The following is a 24,377-nucleotide window of genomic DNA, read 5'->3' as shown; positions in this document are numbered from 1 at the left end:
GTCCTGTCCTTCCAATGTCCAGTAGTTATTTCAGTAACTAAATCCTCTTTTTTAAAACCACCTTATGCAAAGTTAATCCTCTGTGGTTCAAAAACTTCCAATACAACTTAAAAGACAAATTTTCCATTACTTTGTCATCTCATCTGTCGAATTCATCTGTAATTTGTCTAATTCAGCATCTCCCACTGTGTGTGTTCCCATGAGTTGGACTCCAAGAGATGCTTTTGGTAAGGGTATCTATGTGGGAAACATGTTACTCAATCTAGCAAGGCAGCCAGTGCAGTGGTTTAGCACACAGGTGCTGGGGGAAGACTGCATGCTCTGTCGGGCAAGTGATTATTCTATGTGCTTTTGTTTCCTCTTCTGTAAAATAGGACTAATAACAGTTTTTCTCCCTCATAGGGTTGTTGCCAAGAGTTGCTGAGTATTACACAAAAGGTTTGGGGTACTTAATGCTTGGAACATACTGACTACTATTATTAAGCAAAGTTAAGCAATTTCTTTTTCTTATTTGGTTTTATTTTGTTTGCTGGCTGTAGGACTGCTGAGAGCCTTTAGCATGTTGATATGCCCATGAACCTCCAGGGAAGCAGTATTCCCCACATTTACTTGATGGAAGAGCTACTAGCATATCCCAGAGGTAATGGGCCACAAAACATAACTTAGGAAATTCCTATTTATAAATTTAAAAGAACATTAACATTTTCCAAACCCAAATTGGGACACTGATTTGACCTGTATGGCTATAACTTGGGAGCATTGGTACATAATATTAATATTTGAAGAGAAGACTGGTCTGGCAACACAAGTAAATAATAATAATAATAATAAAAGCCCAGGACCTATGTGTCACTACAATTAAAATATTTCTTTTTCTAAAAAATCGAAGTACAAGTGAAGTGACTTTTATTTATATTAAAGTGGGAACTGCAAATATGGCCCAAATAAAAAACCATGTAGGCTTTACGTATTATTTTCTGACACAGTTAAAAAATTATTACTTGACAAAGATGAAGGGCCAGACTTCCTTATTCAAAACCTCATGCCATTTATCTTAATTCTGCTGCATCTGATACTAACTTCCTCTAGAGCCAGGAAACTTTGCAAGTATTAAATAACCTGAAAGAAGGAGGGAAAGAAGGAAGTAACCTACCAAAGTGAAAAAGAGGAACAAGTTCTAACCCAATGCAGGTTTCAAACATAACCAAAAGAACAAAAGAGAGAGCTTGACACGCCAATCTTGAGGTAAGTAAGAACCTGATTTAAGGTATTTGGGTGATTAAACTCTACAAGAAACAAGTTTGTCTTTAATTAATCAATGATTTTTATCTTATTACAGTTTTTAGAAAAAATGCCTTACGTAGCTATAAGGGGGAACCCAATTCACAAACTGAGAGTGATGTTAATGTTCCTTTACAATATGACTATGCTTTGTTGTTACCTTGTTTCCAAACAGAAGGGCATTATCTTACTTGAAAATTCCTGAAGTTTCTCAACAATTTTCTATGTTAAGAAAAATGTCAAATTATTAGGTAACCTGTTGGAACTGCTTTCCAAAATGAAAACAGAGTCTTCTTTCAAACTGGTTAAAGTGAACATTATTTAAGTGTTAAACTATATTTGAATGGCTATTGTTTAAAATATGTTTTTCATTATGGTAGGTCTTTGTTCATGTCTCACAGGTTTTTTCCTCTAACGTTATTTCGAAGAAAATCATGCATTTCTTTTTCTGTAAAAAGTCTTCTTGTCTTTGTCTTGGTAAATATCTCTTAGACAAACAATTTTAATATTTTGGATGTACCAGAATACCTACTCTACATAGAATAACATAGACGGTAAAAATGCCTTTTCTTCTTAAAAATTAAGAGAGTAATTTATTGCCTTATCCTCAGCTGCAGAAGTGACAATAGTTAGCCTTCCTCAGCCCTCACCGTGACTTCTGTTGCAGGCCTAGTATCTTTCAAAAAGTTGATTAATTTCAATCAATATTTAAAGTATATTTTGTAAATTTATTTCAAATATTCTGGCAAATAATTTCTTAAATCATTAACCATGTATACCATAAAATATCTTGCAGATAATTGGTGCTCATCTGTTTCAGGCAGGAAATGAGGTCCTAATGATTAGAGTCATTTGGCTAAACTTTTGTCCTTGAACACAAGCACGGCTGGCCTTATAAAGGAGTGACCCTGCAGATTTTAATCTTATGTGGCGAACCACACAGTTCTCAACCTCAATATTACTCCCAAAAATTCCAAGGAGATTAAAACATTTCTGCATCTGGGGTGCTTGTCCCTGTATTTTATCAAAATATTGTATAAATTAGCTGCACATCTTATTTAATTTTGTTATATGAAATGTCAAATTAAATATTTGCGTATTAATGTATTCTAACCTTGGACAAATTTATGAACATTCATTACCATTAAACTTTTCATGAACATTCACTGAAAACAGAGCACCACTTTGTGAATTTCTATTTTTCTTCTCATTGTTACTATTATCATCCCATAAGGAAATTACTTCATTCATTAACAAATGTTTAATAGATTAGTCATTCTGTGTCTAATGCTGGTGTTGGTAATACAAAGGTAAATAATACATGATTTCCAACCTTCGAGAACCTCAGAGCTAATCAAGCTATACAAATTTACTGACTGATGCACTTAGTAGCACGTTACAGACATTTGGATAAATAATATTTTGGGGAAATTTTTACCTGAATTCTTATTCAGTCACATTTTGGTTGTAAGGAAGTTACTTAACTTCTTTAACCCTCTCTTCTTATCTATAAAATGGTGATATGAATAGTACCCACTACATATAGCAGCTATAGGATTAAATGAGATAATCTCTGTAACAGTTTTTAAAAGCTGAAGCTCTTAACTAAACATTATTGATGATAACATTCCATAGATGATAATAATCATTTCACAGGCACTGTTGGATCTATGTCTATGTCTGGACTGAAAATATACAGTAATAATGTTTTGTTGATAAAATCACAATGGAACATGCAGCCCAGTTGAACACTTCCCTTTCTTGCCTCCTTGCCATTTTAAAGCATCAACAGAAAACAATGTAAAATCATCTTGGATGGAAGTTATTTTCTGAAAGCTATGAGAAAACCTGTGATACCAAGGATTTTGAAAATACATTGGTTTACTTTAAAGATCTTATTTCATGTTTTAATTATAAACTACACCCTTGAGTTTTAAACTATCATCTTAAGCAATTAGATGCTGGCATTTGCAGTCATTTTTAAATGCATTATTTCATTCAATAAATATTGATTGGATGCATTTTCTGTGCTAGGTGTTCTGCCGTTCTCTGGGAACATACAGATGAAATGACCTGAACCCTGCCCACCATTACCAAGTAAGAATACAATTCTCTCTCATATAGGTTATCACGCTATAATAGAGAATGGACTCATTAATATGGGATTACAGAGGAAGGAATGGTTAAGAAAAAGACATGGCCTCTGCCTGCTCCAAAAAAGGATAAGCATGGCTTCACAGAGGAGGTGACAGGCAATGATGATTGCACATGTCTGTACATGTCCCATTTCTTCTATTGTGCTCAGAACGTTATCTTTCACTTAAAAATTGTTATTCTAATTGTCAAAAACTATGTGGAGATCTAAGTGATAAAACCACTCAGGCTTGGGCAGGGACAGGATTTTTCTAACGCTTTTTCCTTTCATCACAACAGGTAGTATATTTTATATTAAAAGCAGAAGCTCACTATATGCTGGTGTTTAATGCATTGGTGAAATTCAATAATTTTTCTATGTTAGATAATAAGTATGCAATTAACATATTTTTAATTTATAGCAGGTTTCTGGATGGCAGATCATTCAACCTTCTTTTTCTTGAGTTTTCTACTCTGCTGTCATCTTCCACTCATTTCTGCTTCATTTTGTGATTCATTAACAGAAAAGGAAGTAGAATGGAATAAAATCCCCCCAGTACAGTACAATTATACATTAATGGCTGTAATGTGAAGAGCATCACATACGAAGAGAGCCATCTTCCAAAAATAAGTTTATACAGTCTCTCCTCTAATTGCATCAGGACTTTACCAGATAATGTTCTTCCAGATCTGAAAAGGAAAATGCCTAAAAGAGCTTCCAAACTCATTTTTGAATAATACTAGGCTACAAAGAATTACATTGTGAATTCATTAAGGGTAACACCAAACCACTAAACAGCACTGTTTGTACAGAAATGTTGAAAATCTGTGGAAATAATTTAGTGGCCATTTCTGTAGGAATTTCGCTTCTTTTACTCTTAGTGGTTTGTGGAATTGGGTGTGTTTGGCGCTGGAAACACCATGTTGCCACACGATTTACCTTACCGAGGTTTTTGCAAAGGAGAAGCAGCAGGAGAAAAGCCTGTACTAAAACATTCTTGAGCCCCCGCAACATTGGCTTAAGGCATAAAATCTCAGTTGAAACCCAAGATCACAAATCTGCTGTCAAGGGAAATAACATAGACGACAACTATGAAAATGTGGAAGCAGGTCCTCCCAAAGCTAAAGGAAAAACCGATAAGGAACTATATGAAAACACAGGGCAGTCTAATTTCGAGGAGCATATCTATGGAAATGAGACATCTTCTGACTATTATAACTTCCAGAAGCCTCGTCCTTCTGAAGTTCCTCAAGAAGAAGATATATACATTCTTCCAGATTCATATTAGCTTTTCAAAATATTGATTTTTGTTATTGGATGACAAATATTCACTGTAATTTTTCAACAGCAAAGACATGGAATCAAACTAAATGTTCATCAACAGTAGACTGGATAAAGAAAATGTGGTACGCATACACCATAGAATACTATGCGGCCATAAAAAAAGAACAAAACTAACACGGGAACAGAAAATCAAATACCATATATTCTCACTTAGAAGTGGGAGTTAAATAATAAGAACACATGGACAGAAAGTGAAGAACAACAGACACTGGGGCCTACTTGAGGGAGGACAGTGGAAGGAGGGAGAGGTTCAGGGAAAAAAAAAACTATCAGGTACTATGCTTAGTACACATGTGATGAAATAATCTGTACACCAAACCCCCAAGTCACAAGTGTTCCTACATAACAAACCTGCACATGTACCCCTGAACATAAAATAAAAGTTGAAATATTAAAAATAATTCACTGTGATTTTTATTGTACTGATGCCATTCTTAATCAAGTTCTGATAAGTGGATGGTCTCTGCTCTATCTCCACCTTTCTGAATCCTATGTGTATCGCTGTGGATTAATTCTAGATATCTTCTCCATCCTCCTTGCCCCAGACTAAATCTGTATTATGTTATATTGATTCTTCCTTCTAAATGTAACCTGTTATCTCTTTCCTTTATTTCTACCATTATCTTTATCTGGCTCAGAATTATTGTCATCGACTCCTAACTGGTCCTCCTGCTTCTAATTTCTACCCACTCAATCAATTACCGATGGTGTTGCCAGATTTATCTTCAGAAAATATTCCTAACAGACACATCATTTCTCTTGCTTAAAATGTTTTAATGCCCCCTCTTTGCAAAAGACATAATGCCCATAATTTGAACTCCAAAATTCATGGTTTTCCACAGTTAGTTCCAATTCACTTTTCCAGTGACTTCTCTTACTATCTCTCCTTTCTTTGCTTTCAGCAGAATCATCTCAAAACCTGCCAAACTTATCCTTCCTTCACAGCTTTGCTTTTCTGCCTCCTCTCTCAAGCCTGCTTCAGATCATAAGTTCTTCCACATGTCTCCTGAATCACTCCAAACCCGCATTTACCTTTTTATTTTCTGATATAAGTTTTGATGCCTCTTCAATTCTTAGGACATTTAAACATATGAATGTTGCCACAACATTTTATTACGTAGCTTCATATGAAAATGTCTTAAATTTCCACCTAAATGAAAAGAAACTGCCTCATGTTTTACTGACGAGAATAGAATTGTACATTTTACTAAGCAGTTTTGAGAAAAAAATCTAATAAATTCATCTATTATTCATCCATACGAGGAATATTTGTTGAGTGTCTTCTATCTACTTGCTATTGTGCTGTGCACGAGGGACACGGGTTGGTGGAGGGGTTACAATATTAAAAAGAGAGATATAGATCCTGAACACATACAGTCTAGTAGGAAAGAAAAGATAGTAAACAAATGAATACGATGCTGGTCGTGAAGCTATGATAGCTCATCTCTAAATCCACTCTTTTGTTTGCTCCTCTGAATTGCTTGACCTGGGCCTCTGCAAACATTTATTTTGCCAGGTGGATCCATTCTATTCTCTACCAATAGGGGGCACTAAGGAAGACCGAAAGGCAATAGGAAGCAACAGGGAATTGCTCCTGCCTATTCTCTCTGTTGCTCCCGCAGGAATTATTGCCATGTGGTTTACTCCAGCATCACTGGTTGTTTGCAGGTTTCTAGTTTCTTCCATCACTCCCAGGACTAGCTTCTCTGCAACCTGTCAGAAGCACCAGCACCATCCAAGTGGCACCCTCCCTTAGACTCTGACAGCCAGACTCTCCTCCAACCTCCTGAAGTGGTGCAGGAGACAAGTGGCATCCTCAGATTTCTGCGTCCCAGCCTGGCAGGGCTCCTCCTCTGAGGTCTGGTAACTCTCAGCCAAGATTGTTGCAGTTACTATCTCTGTGGTACCTGTGTCCCCTTTTTGCTTTTTCATCCTGCCAATGCCTGTTTAGCGAATTATCTATATTAAATACTCTCTGTTAAAACAAATTGATATGGCTTCTATTTCCCTAAGTGGACCCCGAATGATACATATCAAAATGGTGGTAGGTGTTTTATAAAAAATTCTTTCTGTTTTTGAAAGCAACGGGGTTGGGTAGGAAAGACTGTTTTAATTTTAATAGGGTGGTCAAAGGAGGCCTCACTGGAGACCATTTAAGCTGAGACTTGAAGGCAGAAGGAAGCTATAATAAATGTGATGGGCAGAGGGTAAGAATGGGACCCACCCGTGAAAGGAATCTGGGGCCTAAGAGAATTCATGGTGCTCTAGGAAGCCATTGTGGTTGGAGTTTCCTGAGGAAGAGTTGGAGTGACACCTGCTGGGTTGGTGAAGGAGGGAATAGGAGATCATGAGCTTCTCATAAGTCTTACTATGTGGCTTTGACTCTATTATAGGTGCAACGGGAATCAGTAAAGGGTTTTAAGCAGAGACGTGATGATGACACTAGCATTTTTTAAAAGATTTACTGGGTTGAGAAGTGACCGGAAAGAGGCCAAAATGGAAGTGGGTAGGACAGCTAAGAAGCTTCTACATTTAAGTTAGACTAGAGTGGCTGCAGTGCAGTAAAGACATTGACAGTGCTGCCTGTCCTTCAAGGAAATGGCACAGGACTTACTGATGGACTCAGTGTGTGTGCTTGATAGGGGAGGGGTAAGACTGGGAGTGTGGGAAAGAGAAGAGTCTACAGGGATAATTGCAAAGTACTTTACGGAGATGAGGAAGACTTAAAGAAACAGGCTTGGATGCCACATCAGTTAGGAATGAGTTGGGCTGCTAATGACAGAAAACCACACTCTAGGGGCTTGGACGCTGATAGTTCCATTTATTTCACCTAACAAGGAGGCTACAGTTGTGCATTTGATGGCTAACATCAGCTCAATGATATCATATAGAAAGACCCAGGCTCTTTCTCTATTTCCTCTCTGCCACCCTTAGTGTTTCAACTTTTATCTTCATCTCTATTGCCTCATGGCCACCATATAGCTGCAGAATCTTTAAGCCTTCTATTCATTCTTCAGCCATGAAGAAGAAATGAGGGGAAAGAGCAGCACCAGGAGGTATCTACTTATCTCATTGCTCACAGTTGTGTCACACAGACACCATCTGGTGTAGGAGTGCATGGACAATTGAATTTTTACCTTCGGTAACCTCATAGAGTGGGCAGAAAAAGAAAAGTGGAGTTGAAAATAGAATGTGACTCAGTCAACCTCTAATTCTTGTGACAAGGGCAAAACTCAGTTTTGAACATATTTATTTTGACATTTCCTGAAATATGTCCTGAGACCCAAGTAGAAATATCCAGTTTGCCGTTGTATGTGCACATTTGGATTTTGGAGGAGAGGTCCTGGCTGGAGATGTAAATTTGATAGTCATGAGCATTTAGGTGGTATTTACAGGAATAAGGATGGATGCCATTTCCTGGGAAGACACCAGGGGGAGCACAGAGTCGGGAATCAAGAAAGGAGGAAAGGGAGGAATCTAGAAATTTTCCAGAAATTGTAATATTTTGAGGATAAATTAATGAGGAGACTCTGGTAAAGGTGGTCGAGAAAGAGTGGCCAGTGAGGAGATCTCTATATGGCATCATTGAGCTGATATTAGCCATCAAAAGCCTAACTGCAGGTTCCTTGTTAGGTGAAATGAATGGACTATCAGTGTCCAAGCCCACAGAGTGTAGTTTTCTATCATTGACAGCTCAACTCATTCTTAACACAGCCTCCAAAACTGTTCCTTCTCTAAGTCTTCCTCATCTCTGTAAAGCACTTTGCAATTATCCCTGTATACTCTTGTCTTTCCCACACTCCCAGTCTTACCCCTTCCCTACCAAACACACACACTGAGTTCATCAGTAAGTCCTGCGCCATTTCCTTGAAGAATGGGCAGCATTGTCAATGTGTTTATCTGCACTACAGCCACTCCAGTCTAATGTAAATGTAAAAGCTTAAATGTAAAAGAAGTAAACTCCTATGATCTCTAAGAATAGTGGTTTATGTTGTAAAATATGTGATATATTGACATTTGTCCATTATAATTGATTATCCAAAGTGCCAAAAGATCAAATTTCAATAGATTAAGTTTAAAGATTGAGCTAGTTTTACTAGCAATTCATAAATCTGGCAGCATCCCATTTAAAGGTTTAAACAGGTACTCCATTGGGCTTGGCAGAAGAGTCCGTTTTTATAAGGCAACTTAAGCAAGGATGATAAAACAGTATAATACAAAAAGAGGATTGGTTAACATCAGGTTACTTTAGGTTACTTTTCTTGCGATTACTGAAGCACAGGGGACTTCCTTATCATGCAGGCTAAAAAGGGTCTGTTTGGGGATTTGGCTATTACCTCTCTCCTGATGTCTCAGAAAGTCAGATAAACAAGTTTCAGTTCGGTGGGATGGAGCTTTGGCCTGAGTGACTCCATTTAGATTTGGTCTGTTGGAATCTAGTGCAGAAGCTCGCTAATCTAATCAATGGACTCGCATAAATTTTATTTAACAAGAGGTGTAGTGAATATTTGACCTTTGTTTACTCTCTTTGACCAGAAAAGATAGTAAAAGAAGTATTTAGTCAATGGTTCTTTACCTAATTCTTACCTTGACTTCCTATTTAAATTAATTGTAAGTTCTTTATCAGTTGCTGAGGGGAATAAAGAAATACATCATTCAAGTTTCTCTTTTTACTATACATACCCTCCATTATTCACCCCCTCTCCTATCCTGTCTTCTCGTCTTCTCTCCCTCCCTCTCTCATTTCTCCTCCTTCATCAATATGCTTCCTCCTCCTCTTTCTTCCCATTCTTTCTAACTCTATCTTTCTCTCGCCTTCAAATTCCTATCTCTTATCTGCATTCTTTATTACAGCATTTCTTTGCCTTCTCAAAATCTCAAAAGTAAAGTTTGTTCACAAGAAATAAAGATGATAAAGTCTGTCTGCATCAGTTGAAAGCAGCAGTTCATGTTTGGGTTATACCATTTAAAAAAGGAACCACATGCAAACAATGTAAAAGGAAGGATGTTGGGGGTGGGGGAAAAGAGACAGTAGCATCGAATATACTGAGTATGACTTTGTTACAGACACACTTAGGTGTGTTCACATTCCATGACTTACAGCCAGTCCAAGACTGGCCAGCATCCAGCAACAATGAGCACCTGATGTCTTGACCTTGCTTTCAGCCTCCAACATGAAACATTTTACTGCAATTTGCCTTATACTTCACTTCTCACCCTATTATTGATCTCCACAACAATTGGACCCCTGACAAGCCCACTGAAAGCCTTGCTTTACAACCTCTCTGTTACTGCTTTGACCAGGGCCTGTGGGGAGATTAAGATATTGGGCTCCAAGGAGGAGAGCTCAAAGAAGGAAATCAAAAAGGGGAGGTGATGGCTGTATCCACACTGTTACGGGCTGGACGTTTGTGTTCTCTGAAATTCACACGTTGAAGCCTTACTTCCCAACGTGATGGTATTTGGAGGTGGGGCTTTGAGAGGAATTAATAATTAGGTTTAGATGAGGTCATCAGTGTGCAGCCCTCATGATGGAATTAGTACTCTTATAAGAGAACAGAGTTCTGTCTCTTTCTCTCTCTCTCTTCCTCCCTTTGTTCCACCACCCCCTGCCCCCACCTCCCCGCACCATGTGAGGACACAACAAGAAAACGGTCATCTGCAAGCCAGGAAGTGGGTTCTTACCAAGAAACAAATCAGCCAGCACCTTGACCTTGAACTTCTCAGACCCCAGAACTGTAATAAATAAATGTCTATGGTTTTAGGCACCCAATCCATGGTCTTTTGTTATAGCATTCCAAGCAGATACATGTTAAACTGCTATTCTAAGCCATAATAACTTTTTCTTTAAATTCAGAGAGTGACAAGTCTAATATTTACTTTTTAGTGCTTACCTTACATGATCACTTTCTGGCATTGTACTCTTGCTCCCTCTTTTTCCCCACTTAGCATCCTTTGAAGCTTCCTTTTCTCTTGTACAACCTTCAGTGGAGTGGTTCTTCATGATCTTTCCTTGGTTCCCAGCTCCTTTTCCTATTCCTCTTTCCCTCAGTGATCAAGACATTTGTACTTGAACTCTTCTGCTCCAATATTTTTTTGAAGCATTTAACCATATAGCTCAGCATCTACTACTTATTTTTACCTGATATCCTGCAGACATCTGAAAACCAACATGGGCCAAACTAATGGATTCGGGTCAAGATTGGAGTGTCACTCAGAAATAGAGATGGAACTGTGATGGAATAGACTCAGAGATAAAGAGAGGATATCCATTGCATAGCTTACTTAATAACAATTTAAAAAATTTAACCATTCAAAATGTTCAAGTGTCATAAACATCAACCTCAAAATATCGTGGTATCAGTATACCAAGTATGGTAGTCTCCCTTATTAATGGGGAAAATGTTACTGCACCTCCAGTGGATGTGTATATACACTATTTTTTTATATGTTTGTATCTATGATAAAGTTTAATTTATAAACTAGGCATAGTAATAAATTAACAACAATAATAAAATGGAACAATTATGACAATACCCTGTTCAAAACTTCACAGATAGAAATTCATTTTTACCATCGACTTTAGCTAACTCAGGATACAAGTTTTTTCTTCCTTAAGTCAAGAACTTTTACCTTTCACTGAAAAAAAGCACTTTACAGCTTCTCTTTGCCATATCCGAATTGCCAGCATCACTCTTCTTGCGCATTAGGTGATTTTAAAGTAAAATAAGGGTGAATTGAACACCAACACTGTGAAACTGTGACAGTCGATCTGGTAACCAAGCCTGTCACTCACTGACAAAGAGACAGGGAGCATCTATGGCATGGAGATGCTCGACGCAGGAATGATTCACATCCCAGGCAGGACAAAGTGAGATGAGGCAAGATTTCATCACATAACTTAGCACAGCACACAATTGAGAACTTATTAAATTGTTTATTTGAAAATTTCCACTTAATACATATGGATCATTGTTGACCACTGAAAACTGAAACCTAGGAACGTGAAACCACAGGCGAGAGGGGACTGCTGTCCTGAGTAGCGGCATCTTCAACATCAATACCTGACTCAAACAAACAGTGTGTGACTGCGATTCCCAGTCCCTGAAGCCAGGTAGTGTCACATTTGGAAAACAGTGTGTCTTTCCTATTCCCTGGCTTCTGAGTGAGGGGCTCTAAAATGCACCACTGTGTATGTAGTAGCAAGAAGGGGTCCAGGGCCTGCTAGGCAGCAGGCTAGAGGACTTGTTTGACAACTGCAGGTGCATGGCTTAGTAATGCCATTTATTTTATTGAACTCAACACTTTCATTTACTGCTTGTTTTTAAATCTTCTTAGGATTGTTGTATTAAACAGAACCTAAAAATTGATGTTCAATGGAATATGTCATGAAAAAGAAAACAATCAAGAATTTTGGAATTTTTTCATTTGAGTATCAGTGAATATCTAAGATATCAGTAAAAAATAGGAAGACTGCAAATACATCTTGAATCAAAAGCACATTCTAGTGGACACCCATAATGGGATGGAAAGGAGGTTGCAGAATATCAAGACTAGGAGACTTCCAGCAAATGGCTTAGATGATCTAGCAGGGAAAAGTGCTTTCAGTCATGTAACAAATGTTTATCAAATGCCTATGACGTAGCAAGGCCTAGGAGGGCACTGGGGATTCAGGAGTGGGGTTGTTGGGTGAAGGGTGGAGAAATGGACGCTGCCCCAATACTCAGAATGCTCACAAACTACAAAAGAGGTATGCTATTTACAGGGGTTACTGAAGTACAATAATGGTACAATAAGGAAGCACATGGTGTAACGAAAGACCAAAGCCAGGGTGTAGGAAAGCTTTCCCATGGAAAGTGACACCTAAACTGATATCTGAAGGACAAACAGGAGATAGCCAGGTAGAGGCTGAGGGAATGGTCCTCCAATAAGGGAGGAAAACATGCAAGGGTCCAGAGCATAGGGCGTGTTCAAGAATCTGAAAGAAAGTAAACACTTGAGCATCATGTGTAAAAGAAGGGTAAGAGGAAGGCAGTAAGCTGTGAGAAAAGCTCAGATGATTCAGGGCTTTAAATAAGAGGTTAAGGAATTTGGACTTTATCCTAGTAATTGTGACATTCATGATATCAGAATATGGTCTGAGAAGGCAGAAATGCTGCTGATTTTTCCAAAAAAACCCACAAGGCATTGCAAACAAAGAATTTCCAAGCTGCAATAGAATATGGGAAGCAAGATTTTGAAGTTGAGGACATAAGACTTGATATCAAGAAGCACACGTCAATGAGTTATAAGATAAATAGTGCTCTCCAGAGGTGTGTTTCTTTAAGCCCCTGCAGCTTCTAGTTTAAATTCAGCTCCTGTAGTTTTGCATTTTAAGATTCTCCCAATAGAGAAGGGAATTAAGCAAATGAGAGAGGCTCAAACAAAAGGAAGCACAGAAGATGGTAAATTGCCAAATGCAATCAAGGCTGGTGAAGGTGTAACTGCAGCTATTGACCCACATTGTTGCCATGGAAACCAAAGCTCAGTGGTCCTGGAGTGCTTTCCCTTTGAAAGGACAGATTGGCTTTAGAGAATAGTTAAGACTCTGCAAATTATGGATGTTGGATCATCCATTGTCACATGTATTCTAAATTCTTGTTAGTGACGGAGACAATGGCTACCTGGGTCTAAGGTGAACTCCCCAGCAGCCAAGAGGCTGTCAAAAGCGTAAGAGCGAGACTCAGTAAGGGGCAGAGTTTAGCTGTTGCCTCAGGCTCACTTCCCCAGCTCCACCCTAGACTAAACTGGACTGACATAGAAGAGGGATAAAATGAGGTAGGTTTGATCTGTCAACAAATGAGTTTTAAAATGTCATATTAGGAGATATGAAACTCATTTAAAAAAATACAAATTTATGTTTGGTGTTTTTCTTCCTAGGTACTTCCAAGAAGACCATAGTTCACATTAAATGTCTAGCATTGGAGTGCCTTCTGTGCACCAGCACCGTATTTAGGCTTTATGTGAAGTATCTGTCTTAATTCACCAACAATTCCATCTCGCAGATACTGTTAATACTCCCATTTTACAGGTGAGATGATTTGAACTGAAAGAAGTTAAAATTGGACCAAAGATCTTGGAGTGAATAAGAAATAGAGGCAATATTTCAACCCAGGCATTCTGATGGGATTGACTTACTCGAGTTTTTTTTTTATAGTATTATTAGTAGATGATAATATCTTTTGTCTTCGCATCATGGAATTTTGAATCTAGAAAATAACTTGGAAATCATCTAGACTGACTTTCTTATTTTGAAAATGATAACACTGAGTGCCAGAAAGTTTATGTGACTTTCCTAAGTTCACACACTGAATCAATGACTAACCCAGATCAGAATTCAGGGCTCCTGGAAAAAGGAATGCCGATACACTATTGGTGGGAATGTAAATTAATTCAATCTCTATGGGAAACAGTATGGAACTAAATATAGAACTACCATTTGACCCAGCAATCCCACTAATGAGTAATTACCTAAAAAGAAGAAGAATTCAGGGCTCCTGGCTCCAAGGTAATTTTCAGTACATCTTGCTGCTATTCTGTTGACTGTAAAAATACAAAATGTATTTGTTTTGTTTTGTTTGTTTGTTGTTTTTAAACTCAAGTCTTCCTCATAGCATCCCTTTGAATCCCATTTCTTAGGACCTTTGTTTTTTATCTACTCTATTTTAGCTGGACGTTTTCTTCCCTGCACCTAGAAATGATGCTGATTTTTCCAAATGTTAAGTAAAGATAGTCGTAAGAGAGCAGAGTATACAGATTTCTTAGTGCATGTGGCTTTCGTGTTGCTGGAGCTATGTAATGAAGGCAATCAATCAGGAGTGGAGTGGTGTACAATGTGTCCTCTTCTGGTCATTATTTCTTAAAATGTACTCCTTTGTCATCTTGTCTCATCTGGCAGTATTTGTCTAGACTATATACACTTTAAACTCAATTATCTGATAAGAGAAAAACATAACCAACAGAAGAGGAACATTCCTGGTGAGAGGAAGAGAGAGGGATGCAAATATATTTATAACAACTGCATTGCAATAAGAACACTGAAGAGCATATTTGAATGAACAATTAGTGACAAAGTAAATATCTTCTCCAAGCTGGCATGAAGAGGGTCTGAAAGCTATCTTCAGTCTCTTTGTTCCAGACAAAAATCAAGGCGAATATTGTGAGATGCCCAGGTGAGTCTCCTTTTAAAATGAAATGATGAAAATGCTATAGCAAAGCAATAATTTCTGTTTAATTTACTAGAACAGCCAATTAAAGCTTAGAGCAAAAGTTTGAAGGATGATAAGAAAAGTGAATGGGAGGGTGAAAATTTAGAAAAGGACAAATGAAGAGATGTACAAATAAAGAAGGCTTTGATGGAGTCATATAATCTCTTTGATTGTAATCAAAAGAGAACATTCTGTCAAAAATTAAAAACTCAGACATCTACAAGGGCTAGGCAGGGGACATATAGTCATGAAAGAGGCCTGCTGAAAGGCAGTGTTGCAAAGAGTCTTGCATGTTGAGCAAGTGAAACAGCTGCCCTAGTTGTATTATCTTTTCAGACATTATGCAAGCCAAACAATAATCAAGCAAATATGTACCTCAGCTCTAACCAAAATGTACTTAATTGTTTCCTCCATTCCTAATGCACCATGCACGTCTGTAGAGAGAGTAAATATGGGTTGGGCAAGGTGCCTCACACCTGTAATCTCAGTGCTTTGGGAGGCAGACGAGGGAGGATTGTTTGAGGCCAGGAGTCTGAGACCAGACTGGGCAACAGAGAGAGACTCTCTCTCTACAAAAACAAACAAATTAGCGGGGCACCATGGCTCATGCCTGTAATCCCAGTACTTTGAGAGGCCAAGGCAGGAGGGTCACTTGAGGCCAGGAGTTCTAGACCAATTTGGGCAACATAGAGAGAGCATATCTCTACAAAAAATAAAAAACTTAGCCAAGCATGATGAAGCATGCCAGTAGTCCTAGCTACTTGGGAGGCTGAGATGGGGGGAATGCTTGAGCCCAGGAGTTTAAGGCTGCTGTGAGCAGTGATCATGCCACTGCACTCCAGCTTGGATGATAGAATGAGGCTCCGCGTCTCTCTCTAAAAAAAGAAAAAAAAAAGAACAAAGAAAAGAAAGAAAGCAAACACAGAAAGGGTAAATACAGTCTTAATTTAACTTTCTAGTAAAAGTCATTTGTAATAGAACATTTTATAGTTCAAAGATACACAGTGTTAAAGGAAACCAGAGGGGAAGTGAGAGGTTCATTTAAGAATGATTTTCATTTCCTCTTTTAATTAGCTGCATTGCTTAATATAGCAATACCTTCTTCCACATATGTTTAAAAAGAAAGCTTTGAGGCTTAATTTAGAATGCATTTTCTTGGTTGCACTTAGTGGAAAAAAATGAAAACCACAATAAAGATTGTATATTTTCAACATGTGTATTGAGGTCTTACTCTTGCTTCCTCTTCAAGGTCCAGATTAAATCCCAGCTCATTTATGATGGGTTCTGCAAAACAGCGGTACAAATAACCTATTCATTTTCTGATTTCTTTTTTTAATCTAAATATCCATTTTTTTCCATGTATCTAGCCATACACTCACCAAACAAATATTCATTGAGGACCTATTTGCTGTCAGACATTGTGACAGGGACTGAGGGCTCAAAGGTAAATAAGAACACCTCATGCCAACAGCCTAGATAAAATATATATTTAAAAAATCACACAGATAAATGCATAATTAGAAGCAGAAGTTAATGCTGTGAAGAAAATAAACCTGGTGGTTTGAAAGCTTTTAATTGAAGAATTTAAACTTGACTTATTCAAGCAGTCAGGGCAGGCTATTTAAACTGGATTATTAATGTATTAGTTATATAAACAGAATTTACCTAGAAAGAAAACAAAAATTAGTGACTGCTTGCTACGGGAGAAGCCCATTGTTATAGAACTTTATCACCTGTGTTGGTTTGTTTATTTAAAAGACAGGGCAAAATCTCAAATTGCTTTGAAGGGTTTATAAACTGCTACTAATAATAATTTGAAAGAATCAAAAATATTGGTTGAGAAAATTTCATAGAGACTAGTTTTCTTTAAAGGTCTGATCTGGTGTGAACTTAGATATGCTGAGGCAGTGTTAACAGAGTGCAAAAAATAAATGAATAACATATAGCAGACCTATATTTGAATCACACTCCTGACAGATACTAGCTATGTGGCCTTGCAAAAGTTATTTATCCTCTCTGAACCTGGAAATCCACATCTAAGAAATGGTAATAATAAGAACCTTGCCAGGTTACTGTAAAAATTGAATGAGATAACATACGAAAATGCCTTAAACATTAACGTTATTCATAACTGAGATGCATGTGAAACATTAATTTCCTGTATTACTTGACGCAGTTACATTACCTACCTACTGTTGGACTTTTCACCACTAACGACTACCTTTTAAGATTTTATTCTTCAAAGATTTTTTGCTTTCAAACATTTTGCTTAATAAAATTGTGAGAAATATGCCCACCTGTCCAAACCCAAAGAATGGACTTAGAGGTATGAAGAACAGTGAAGGTGAGACTTTTAATAACGTCCTTGCAAGATCAGGTGTCTGGAAGATACGCACACCTTGGCAATTACAACAGGTAATTTATCTCCTAGCACACAAGTCCCTCCCACAGTTCCTCACTGGTCGAGTACTATGGGGTTACAGTCTTCCCAGCTGTCGCCTAAGTTTCATTATCCCCCTTCCCTGCTTCAATTTCGACTTCCCAATAATGAAACTTTCTTCCCTTTTGTGGGCTGACCCCTCCTCTACATTCTGTTCATTTATTGTGACCTTCTAAGGGCAGGAGCCATGTGGTTTGTTACATTTGCAGGCTGGCTGCCAGTGCTTAGATTTATCATGTCTTGAAAATGGATCATTTACAATGTTTTCTTACAAATTGAACTTTAATATGTAATATATTTCAAACATTTTTTATAATTATGTAATTTTAACCCACAACCAGAGCTTCTCATCAACATGATTACATTGACTTTATACATTTTCACATTAAAAACAGAAAGAACTACTTTTACTATTTTCATTTTTAAAAAATTCAAAAAAACTACTCATGTTAACAGTCCCTTCAAAGCAGGTCTTGTCCAAATTCCTTTCCAGGAAAAACATCAAGGATGCTGATGCCAGGGCAAAGTTAAGGGGTGCTGGGTTGGAGATTGATGAGACAGGTGCTATTCCAATAGCACTGAGGGCCTCAGTTGAGTTCCAATGCACAGTAGAGATCAGCTAAATCCCTAGTTTCAATATGTGTCAAAGGAAAATCATATGCATTTGAACTCAAAACCGTATTCTTTGTTGTTTCTGAGGTTTCTGTTGATTCTACTGTTAGGTCATTGACTCAAATGTTTGGCCTGATTCTGTTACAACAATGAACCCTCATTTTCTGAAAATTGTCACATATTATTTTATGAATTCCAACACAAACTATATCAAAAATATTCACAGTTAGGTCTATATTTCTACTCAAAAATCATCATCTTTTTGTGTGCCTTGCTGCCTCTCCTTGGCTGTTACATTATGTAAGCTTCTCTTCTTGGAGCATTACTGAGTGCCTTGAGAATTTCTCTTGATGGATGTAGAAATAATAAGTAAAGAGAAAATAACCTTAAAAATTGTATCTGCCAACCCACAGAATGGGATAAAATATTTGCAAACTATGCATCTGATACAGGACTACTATACAGAATCTACAAGGAATTCAAACAAATCAGCAAGAAAGAAAACAAATAATCCCCTCAAAAAGTGGACAAAGGACATGAAGAGACACTTCTCAAAAGAAGACATACAAACTGTCAACAAACATTTAAAAATGTGCAACATCACTAATCATCAGGGAAGTGCAAATTAAAACCACAATGAGATACCATCATACTCCTGCAAGAATGGCTATTATGAAAAAGTCAAAAAACAAGAGATGTTGGCATGGATGTGAATAAAGGGGAACACTTATACACTGCTGGTGGGAATGTAAATTAGTATAAACTCTATGGAAAACAGTATGGAGATTCCTTAAAAAACTAAAAGTAGATCTACCATTTGATCCAGCAATCCCACCACTAAGTACCTACCCAGAGGAAAATAAGTCATTTTATGGAAAAGACACTCGCATGTGTATGTTTATAGTAGCATAATTCACAATTGCAAAGATGTGGAACCAACCTAAGTGCCCATAGACTACTGAGTGGATAAAGAAAATGTGGTACCTATACACCATGGAATGCTACTCAGCCACAATAAGGAATAAAATGATGTCTTTTGCAGCAACTTGAATGGAGCTGGAGGCCATTATTCTAAGTGAAGTAACACAGGAGTAAAAAAACAAAAACTATATGTTCTCACTTATAAGTGGGAGCTAAGCTATGAGTACACAGAGGCATACAGAGCGGTGTAGTGGATTTTAGAGACTTAGAAGCAGGAGAGTGGGGGGAGGATAGGGATTAAAAAAACTATACATTAAGTACTAAGTACACTACTCTGGTGACAAGTCCACTAAAATCTCAGAATTCGCCACTATGTAATTCATCTATATAACATAAAACACTTGTATCCCAAAAGCTATTGAAATAGCAATTTGAAAAAATGTATCTGCCTTTATTTGGGTCACAACATGATGGCATGAGACTTTTTTCAATTATCAAAACTGGTAATAATCTATTTTCCCCCTTGCTGACTTGCTACTGTGAGTGTGTGTGCTTGCCTATGAATAAGATTGGCAGAAGAGGTTGTTGGCTGAGTCTAGGTAATTTAGGGTGTCAAAAGTCCCACTTACTCATCCCTACTGCCTATCACAGAGTCTGACACCCACGCCATTACAGAGTTTTTCTCCACTGCCAGGAGTCTCCAGTATTTCCTTATTCAAATATACATATCCTCATATGATGTGCTTTTTGAGTATTATTCACAACCTATTACTTTGAAGAGTTAATGTTTCAGGTAAGTTACAAGGATTTGGACAAGCAGTATCAACCATTTGAGAAATAATTAACTGCTTTTTTTTTAAGGTAACAATTATTTTATTTCCTTGGCCTGATGGCATTGACTTCATTATACAAGAACTTGCAGCTGACAGAACTGATACACAGATTTCCCCCAAGAGGAAGGACCCTTTTCATTAGCAGAGATGAATCGAAATGTCATGTCTGAGTGCAATTCCTGCTCCCCACTCCCACCCCACAAAACCCCAAAAGTGAAAATAAATCAATAAAATCCCCATGATTTACTACGTCATCCTTCCAAACCTTTCTAACTAGCAGCTGCAGTGGATGATAACCAAGGAGGGAAGCAGCTGGCCATCATATAGCATTCCTGTGCATGTAAACCTGAAGGGACAGCAGCATGGGAGCAAGAATCCTGAATGCGAGTAGTATATAATTACCTTACTTCATACTTGCCCCCTCCCTACATAAGACATCTCTATCCTGATACATGGAAAATACTAGAGGAGATGCTAAGAGTGGTTTTAGTCTACAATTGGAAATGCCTGAGACTTACTAAATTCCAAGGAAGGAGTGAGATAAGGGGCACCAAAGAGAAAGAGCAGGTTAGACAGAGATGCTCAACACTCTTGTCAATTCCAGTTTAATGCTATTTAATAACAAAACAATCTTCTTAATCATAACCACCTTCATGCCTAACCCCTACTTTCCAAAGGTAAGAGATCCCTGTCTAAATTTCTGGGTTGTTGTCTGCTGCCACCCCTGGGGTGGTACTGTGATGTTTGAGTGAGATTGCAACCGGGATGGGAGAAAAGAAGTGTGAGACAGGGAAGATCAGGGGCCACAATGCATCAATTACAGTGGGTCTCTTTTGGTCCCCAGGCATGGTCCACTACCACAGGTCCCCTTTCCCTACCTGTCTTGTGCAAATGTCAAAAATAGAATCTCTGCCCAAAGAGAACGGAGCACAGGGAGTTGCTGCTGGACTGCCATCATCTCTGGCCCCAACTTGTCCACCTCCTGACCCTTCTATGAAACTGCACAAAAGTTAAATTTCAGGAATGCTGTAAAATTACATCATCCCCATTCCTCTATCAAAGCCAATCCAACAGCTCTGTCCTGACATGCTTTCTCCCTGGGCTGAGGAAGCAGCAAAAAGTATCAATTGAGCATGTGAAAATGTGATGACAGTGTGTACAGTGTAATGTTTCTAGATGTCTTCACCTTCTGTCTCCTTGCAATGGGAGCCACCCTCTTTCCCCAAGTCGCACACACACCCCTCCCCTACCCCCAAGTCCAGGTGCTCCCATCTGCTGGGCTTCCAACCACTCATTTCCCATAGACACTCTCATCACTGTAGGCCACATACAGAAAATAGTCTTCCTCATGATTGTCCTCATACAGTTGGCCCATGGTAGCACTGGTGGGAGGGATGGTGTTGTTGACAAAGAAGAATAAGGCGTCTTCAGGTCTCAGGTGGATTCTCTTCCGGATTAAGAAGTAGAACTGGCCAATGGTAAGGTCAGAGGGCACTAGGTACTTCCTCTTGTCCAGATCAGGCACCCTGGCTTTTGGAGCCTTCTCTACAATCACCTGAAGATAAAGAGCACAATTTTAAAATCTCTGCTCCTCCATTTCCAAAACCCAACAGCTGCTGGTCCCCCTACCACTTGTCATATTCTGCCCTAACTTCTTTTTTTTCTAAGACAAATGGTAGCTTAGTGCAGGGTTTCTGGGAGTCTGGTCTTAGTTCAAGGGGAGAATCCTATACAAGATTAGATAATTTGAAGTAAAAATATACTATTAAGGGATTTAGCCAAATGTCCTCATACTGCTTTGAAATTCTTGCCAGGGATTTTTTTTTAAATCCCTGACTTTAGTCATTATGTCTTCCTAATTCACAGCATTCACCCTTTCAATTCCTCAGCATGGTATTAAGCTAAGAACACAGACAGGTGAAGGGCAAATCTCTGTTCTTGAGGGTTTACAGTCTACTCAACCTTATATGATATACTAATATTGCCACCCATCATCTGATTTGCACTGTTAAGCCTGTAAACTCTTGGAGCCCAATAGCATTCTAGTAGAACATCCATACAAATGTGCATATGCCAAGAACCATTCTAGGCTATAGTCACACAAAGATAATCTCAAATAACTCATAGATGTCTGCAAATATCATATAAATAAACCAACAATTTTAGTACAATGTAATAAATAATGTTGTTAGTAGGAGTGCAAACTCATAGCTTCATGAGCAAAGATGAGGAAATCTAATGCTGTCTGAAGAGTAAAACATGTCTACAGAAAGAAATTCATGTTGAGCTGAGTTTGGGGCACAACACAAAACTTATTACCTTGGAACTTTCTGAAAAAATTAAGTAAAAGATACACATCTTTTTTTTTTTTTGTGATGCAATCTTGCTCTGTTGCCCAGACTGGAGTGCAGTGGTGCCATCTCTGCTCATTGCAGCCTCCGCCTCCTGGGTTCAAGAGATCGTCCTGCCTCAGCCTAAGATACACATCTTTTGATATGAAAGATAATATGAGCATGGGAACTATGGACTCCCATTAAGGCATCATGAGCAAATACGGAGTATGATAATAAATTCTGGGCAGCTGGAGATCAGAGGGCGTTTTGAGGTTTGGAGAACACTGAAAGTGGGAAAGAGATTCAAGAAGAAGATGTGGGAAGCTGGCAAAATAAACGTTAATGCACCTTTTTTCTTAGTCTTTTTGTAGAAGATGTACATGAAAGTGAATATAGGCATTTTAAATGGAGGGAATTTGATAAAGGAATTGGTTACTAAGGTGTTGGAGAATTGATGGAACTAAAAGGAGAAGGTGAGTTTATTCAAAATATCAGGGACTGAAAAAATCTATTCTCTTCTATACAGCAGCAAGGAGAGCTCAAGCAAAGTGGACATGATCAGAGTCTACAGTTACCATGATCCTGAGACAAGCTCATAAAAGCAAGCCTTATGAGCAGGAACCCAAGAAGTGACAGGCACCAGCCACTACTATTGCTGCCATCACCACAGGGAATTCCAACAGAAAGCAGAGGTAATGGTTTCTTGCTTCATCCCACCTTCTAATCTAACAAAAAGCCAACTGTCAAAGGAGTTTGAGAAACATAGTTTGTAGGCTCCCATCTCCAGTGGTAGAGAAGAAGACATAGAAAAATGATTGTAGAGCCAAGAGATAATAGGCACAATGTAGCAGCCACATGTCCTGCCTTAAGAATCCACTTCCCTTGCCTCCCTTCTCACCTCCCTCCAGGTATCCATCAACAAAGAGCAAGACGGAGGACACACACACACACTGGTTTTTATTTTCATCATTATCTACCTGCATAGTCATGTCCACTTGTGAGAAATAGAAATCCTTCTAAGTATGTACTGGAAACAAGTAAGGAAAAGTTTAAATAAATAGGAGAGATGCCGTTAAAGAGTAAACCTTTAAAAACAAGTAAAGAAGGCTAGTAAAAATTATCTTAGAAAGATAATGGTCTCCTCCATTCCCAATCTGTTTACCAAAACAAATAAAACACCAGTTTGCTTATTTTATAAATTTATGTTCTCTTTTTCATTTTTCTAGGTCATTATATCTGCTTAGCTTCCACCATTAAAAATTTGCATAGAAAATAAGTTGTATTTTTCCAACCCAACTATCTCTGATAATAAAATGTGACAAAGTTAAACCTAATAAGCAGCTATACAGGTTGTTCAAGTATGCTTGATTGTACATATTGAGATAGAAAAATAAGATGCATTTGTTTCAAAAGAAGATTAAATGGCTAATGATTAGAGCATAATAACAACTGAAAAACTCAGTTGGAGAACAATATAGATTATGCAGCCAAAAAAAGAAGTTTGAATTTTCAATTTAATTTATGAAAGAGTTCTGCTTTTAAAACAAATAATTACATTTGTTGCTATTTAAAAGATTAATTTTAAAAATTAAGCTGAAAACAGTAAAAAAAAATTGTGCTTTTGTATTATGTTTCTATTTCCTTGGTGTGACATAATTTTTTTAAAAGTGACAGCACACTAATGGTACACACTATACAATATTCTTTTGGGCATTTTAAAAATGACAATTGGTGCCACTTGACTGGAAGTTGAGTTTGAGAAATCAAGTGATGAAAGGACTTAGAGAATAAAGCAAAAGTACTTACTTTACATTACTTTGCAATGTTATAAAATCTTCCTATTGGATACTTGGGTAGCAATCTGCATGACACTGACTTTTAATGGACATTTGATATGGTTTGGCTGTGTCTCTGCCCAAATCTCAACCTGAATTGTATCTCCCAGAATTCCCACATGTTGTAGGAGGGACCCAGGGGTAGGTAATTGAATCATGGGGGCCGGTCTTTCTCATGCTACTCTCATGATTGTGAATAAGTCTCACAAGATCTGATGGGTTTATCAGGGGTTTCTGCTTTTGTTTCTTCCACATTTTTCTCTTGCTACCACCATGTAAGAAGCGCCTTTCACCTCTTGCCATGATTCTGAGGCTTCCCCAGTCATGTGGAACTATTTAAGTCCAATTAAACCTCTTTTTATTCCCAGTTTGGGGTATGTCTTTATCAACAGTGTGT

General features: G+C 38.0%; 2 protein-coding genes across 4 annotated transcripts in view; both read left to right on the top strand.

Annotated features, from left to right (window-relative positions):
- The first annotated feature begins 1,151 nt into the window (after positions 1-1,151).
- The window catches only part of RAB3C (RAB3C, member RAS oncogene family), a 387,810-nt gene continuing 364,584 nt past the window's right edge, over positions 1,152-24,377 (top strand). The window contains exons 1-3 of the mRNA XM_055254519.2: positions 1,152-1,245; positions 3,316-3,378; positions 22,672-22,837. The gene's annotated coding sequence lies outside the window, so the exon portion shown is untranslated. The remainder of the gene's footprint in view (positions 1,246-3,315; positions 3,379-22,671; positions 22,838-24,377) is intronic.
- Positions 1,192-5,160, top strand: GAPT (GRB2 binding adaptor protein, transmembrane). Of its 3 annotated transcripts, none has more exons than XM_055252493.2 (3): positions 1,192-1,245; positions 3,316-3,378; positions 3,939-5,160. In XM_055252493.2, the coding sequence occupies exon 3, from the start codon at positions 4,230-4,232 to the stop codon at positions 4,701-4,703; it is 474 nt and encodes a 157-aa protein (XP_055108468.1). In that variant the 5' UTR covers positions 1,192-1,245; positions 3,316-3,378; positions 3,939-4,229; the 3' UTR covers positions 4,704-5,160. The 3 variants fall into 3 exon arrangements, with proteins under 3 accessions (XP_055108468.1, XP_055108466.1, XP_063478692.1); XM_055252491.2 differs by having other exon boundaries at positions 1,200-1,245; positions 3,837-5,160; XM_063622622.1 differs by lacking the exon at positions 3,316-3,378 and having other exon boundaries at positions 1,215-1,245; positions 3,837-5,160.

This window comes from Symphalangus syndactylus, chromosome 18 (assembly GCF_028878055.3).
Source record: "Symphalangus syndactylus isolate Jambi chromosome 18, NHGRI_mSymSyn1-v2.1_pri, whole genome shotgun sequence".
NCBI lineage: Eukaryota > Metazoa > Chordata > Mammalia > Primates > Hylobatidae > Symphalangus > Symphalangus syndactylus.
Note: the sequence above shows the minus strand (reverse complement) of the source record. Positions and strands in the feature narration are given on the sequence as shown.

What these genes read in the sequence shown, in the direction of transcription:
- GAPT (XM_055252493.2), top strand. Translation starts at nt 4,230, where the DNA reads ATGTTGAAAATCTGTGGAAATAATTTAGTGGCCATTTCTGTAGGAATT.